General features: G+C 48.1%; 1 protein-coding gene across 2 annotated transcripts in view; it reads left to right on the top strand.

The window, feature by feature from the left end:
• UQCR10 (ubiquinol-cytochrome c reductase, complex III subunit X) overlaps positions 1-3,542 on the top strand; it is a 5,475-nt gene extending 1,933 nt beyond the window's left edge. Inside the window, exons 2-3 of one of the 2 annotated variants that reach the window (XM_019643230.1) lie at positions 1,895-1,929; positions 3,421-3,542. In XM_019643230.1, coding sequence (XP_019498775.1) covers positions 1,895-1,929; positions 3,421-3,462 — 77 coding nt within the window. In that variant the 3' untranslated portion in view covers positions 3,463-3,542. Of the gene's footprint in view, positions 1-1,583; positions 1,930-3,420 lie in introns of those variants that run through there. The other variant, XM_019643229.1, reaches the window with a different exon arrangement.
• Positions 3,543-3,548: the final 6 nt, after the last annotated feature.

Here is a 3,548-nt window from a genome sequence, read left to right as displayed (position 1 = left end):
AACCAGTAGTTCCTCGGAGGCTGCCATCCAGGCCAGAAGGACCAGGTCCACCCACCAGCTCTTTGCCCAGAGCCAGGGCCTCAGCTTGAAGACGATGCTCACATCACTCTCCATGGACCACCTGTAGCTGTTGGCAGGAAATGGCTGCACCTGACAGACTCTTTAACTTCTGCTATGTTTGAAGTATGTTTGGTCAGAGTCATCAGCAAATAAATATAAATTGTCCTTGAGACCTGCTTCTGCATTGGGTCCTTTGTTAACTCTATCTGATCTTCACATGTCAGTTATTTGAGACCATTTCATAGTCTTCTGCAAACATCTGAAGGGCAGATTCCATGATTTGGGGTTTCCCATTAACTTCCAAAGAATTTTGGTTTTCAAAACATTCACTGGAGTTGGAGATATTAGCTTCAACTTTGGCTTCTGAACTGATAATTCCATTCTTAAATCACACAGAGGGAGCTAACTGGCTTGGCCATGGGGAAGCCCTGTGGCATCAGCTGGGGGAAAACCCTGGCCTGAGGGTCTTGGGCCACCCCATTCCCCAGAGTGTAGTCTGCACTCTGCTGAGTGCCTTTGGGTAAAGCTGCCATACCTCTCTGGGCTACAGCCCATACATACTCTGATGATTAATTTGGACCAGAACTCTGAGCCTTCTGCTATAGGTCTGCTATCTAATGAGTCCGGTTTATAATGGTGCTCACTTGGGTTTGAATCCTCACTCCATCAATTCTAGCTGTGTGAACCAAGGACGAGGCACTTGACCTTGCTGAGCTTGTCTCCTGGTCTGTAAAATGGGGGTAATAGAAGTATGGGGGTTTTGTGAGTATTGAGTTATTAAATGCTGTTAACACAGTCACAGATCATGGCACATGGAGGTAACTCCTGGTAGAGAGTTGCGGGGGATGCTGAAGGACCCAGAGAACCAGAAGATTCTGCTAGAAGGCTGTGGAACAGTAGGAATGTGAGGAAGGGGTTCAGGGGACATATTCTGGTCATGAATTCAAACATGGGTGGCCACTATTGGAGGCACTGATCTAGGCAGGTGTTGGGCATGTGGTGGTAAGCAGAACATGGGGTTAGAACTCCTACCAGAGACACTAAATGCCATCAGACGTATACAGACTGGGCCAAGGGTTCTGGGGAAACTGCAAGGAGAGAGAATAACCAGGAGTGATAGGGTGGTCAAGGAAAGCCTGGGAAGAGGTAACTGGTGACAAAGATGAGTCACTTAACTTGGGAGTTGGAGGCAAAGCAGAGGAAGTACCAGGTTTGAAGTCACAGCACTTGCTATGTTTGAGGAACGCAAAGGCCAGGGTAGCCGAGGGGTTTGGAGGTGGGAAGTAAAGAGGACCAGGTCGGGCTGGCCGAATGGCGTGATGGTTAAGAACTGACTTGGGATGCCAGAGGGCACCGGTTCAGATCCCACATATGAGGGCCAGTAAACCTCTGGGAATCAAAGCTGAGATGGCGCGGGAGGGAGGTGGAGGGAGCGCGAGGGCTTCTGGGTGTTGCCCAGTTCGAAATATTTAATCAGCAGGAAATGATCGGGGAGTGAAATTGTGTAATAAGTCTTACCAAACAATTTGGGCTGCCCTGGTTTGAGTCTCATGAGACTTTTCTCCCGCGCAAGCCATGAGTTACCTCTAATTGAAAAACGACTAGCACCGTGATTCAGAGGAACTACAAATCCCATAAAGTGTTGCGCGTTAAGGGCCTTTGGCGAGCAAAGGAGGCCGTGGCGCAGACGCGGTAGCGCGACTTCGACAGTGGAGAAACATGGCGGCCCCGACGCTGACTGGGAGGTTGTACTCCCTGCTATTCCGCAGAACCTCCACCTTCGCCCTTACCATCGCTGTGGGCGCCCTGTTCTTCGAGCGCGCCTTCGATCAAGGCGCGGACGCGATCTACGAACACATCAACCAGGGGGTGAGGGCCTAGGCCATCTCTGACCTTGGGCTCGTCAAAGGGGTGTCAGGGGGAGTGGAGGGGGTACGTGATACCTTTACGAGGAAGCGGGTGGTAAACCCTGGGCCTCTTCTGTCTGTATACTGCCGTTTGTCCTCTCCATCGGGTGTGAATCCTAAAACGTTAAACAAGGTCAATAGATCCCACTTGGCCGGGGTTGTAAATTTTGCCATCTCCCACATACCCACTTTTACATTTGCACAAGCAAAAACTACAACCTAGTGAGAGCAAAGGACTTACCAAGGCTGTACCACCAGGAAGTCAGTGGCAAGTCTGGGCTGGAACCGGGCCCCCCACTTTCTGAGGGTTTGAAGGGCAGATTTGAGCGGGCAACGGTCGCGAAAAGGACATCTCCTTACACATTGTGGCTGGCCTTTTCAGATAGCAGTTTCGGTTCCGTAGGCTTTCCACGCAGGTAGCGTGCTATTAATTATGGTTAAGCGTGGGGCTGTGAAATCAGCCGTGGATGGGAATACTGGGCCATGTCACTTAATAACTGTGACATTAAGTTGGGCAAGTTTCTTAACCTCCTTGAGCTTCACCTTGACCTGTGAAAGAGAGACGACAATAATAGTAACTACCTCGGCATTATAGTGAGGGTTATTTGAGATATAGTCAAGACACCACAGTGCCTGCTAGGTGGTACTACTCAAAAAATAGCATTTGTTGCATTATTCAGGACAAAGTGGAAGCATAAAATAGGGAATAACAGCATCTTTTAGACTTATTGTGAGACAGACACTGTGGTAGGTTCTGTGCATGCTTTATATCATTAAGTTGTGTATCATACTGGGGACGGTCTTGTACAGATAGCCCTGTTCCACCATTTATTCATGTTTTTAATTCACAGTTGTCTGACTCTACAGCCCAGGCCAACTGTCTCTACTAATGCTGTACTTCCTATGGCCAGCTTCTTGCTCCTAGGAAAGTGCTGCCACTGTTCCATCTCCAGCAAGCAGTCCCATTGGCCATTCCCAGTGTTTGGGAAAGGCATCTAATTACGTTTTCGTGACTCTCCCATCTTGTCTGCTTTTAGGAATGAGAATCCAGCTAGTTCCTTACCCCAAGGATCATAGGTCTAAGCTAATAAAACATGGCTCAATGTGAAATGTTTAGGGACTATGCATTTAGGACTTCTTGAATAATACCTGGGAGTTGAAGACAAAAGACATTTCCAGGCTCTGTTCCTTAATAATTGTGTGCTTTGGGGCAGTTCCCTCAATCTCTGTTCCTCAAAAGTAAGATGATCCCTTTGCACTTACATCATATGGTGATTGAGAACATCAAAACATTTTATAAATCAAGCCTAGAGTCACTTCCAGTTTGCCCACCACAACAGTCAGGATGTGGCATACATTTCTGTCAAGCTTGTTTTAGAGACCAAGGCAGTGAAGTATAGTTGTAAATGTGAGAGGTGAAACTAAGTTTGTTGTTCTTGTTTTTAAAATGCAGAAGCTGTGGAAACACATCAAGCATAAGTATGAGAACCAGTAGTTCCTCGGAGGCTGCCATCCAGGCCAGAAGGACCAGGTCCACCCACCAGCTCTTTGCCCAGAGCCAGGGCCTCAGCTTGAAGACGA

The sequence above is a fragment of the Hipposideros armiger genome, unplaced genomic scaffold (assembly GCF_001890085.2).
Source record: "Hipposideros armiger isolate ML-2016 unplaced genomic scaffold, ASM189008v1 scaffold_75, whole genome shotgun sequence".
NCBI classification, from domain to species: Eukaryota; Metazoa; Chordata; class Mammalia; order Chiroptera; family Hipposideridae; genus Hipposideros; species Hipposideros armiger.
This window is presented reverse-complemented; position numbering and strand designations above follow the sequence as displayed.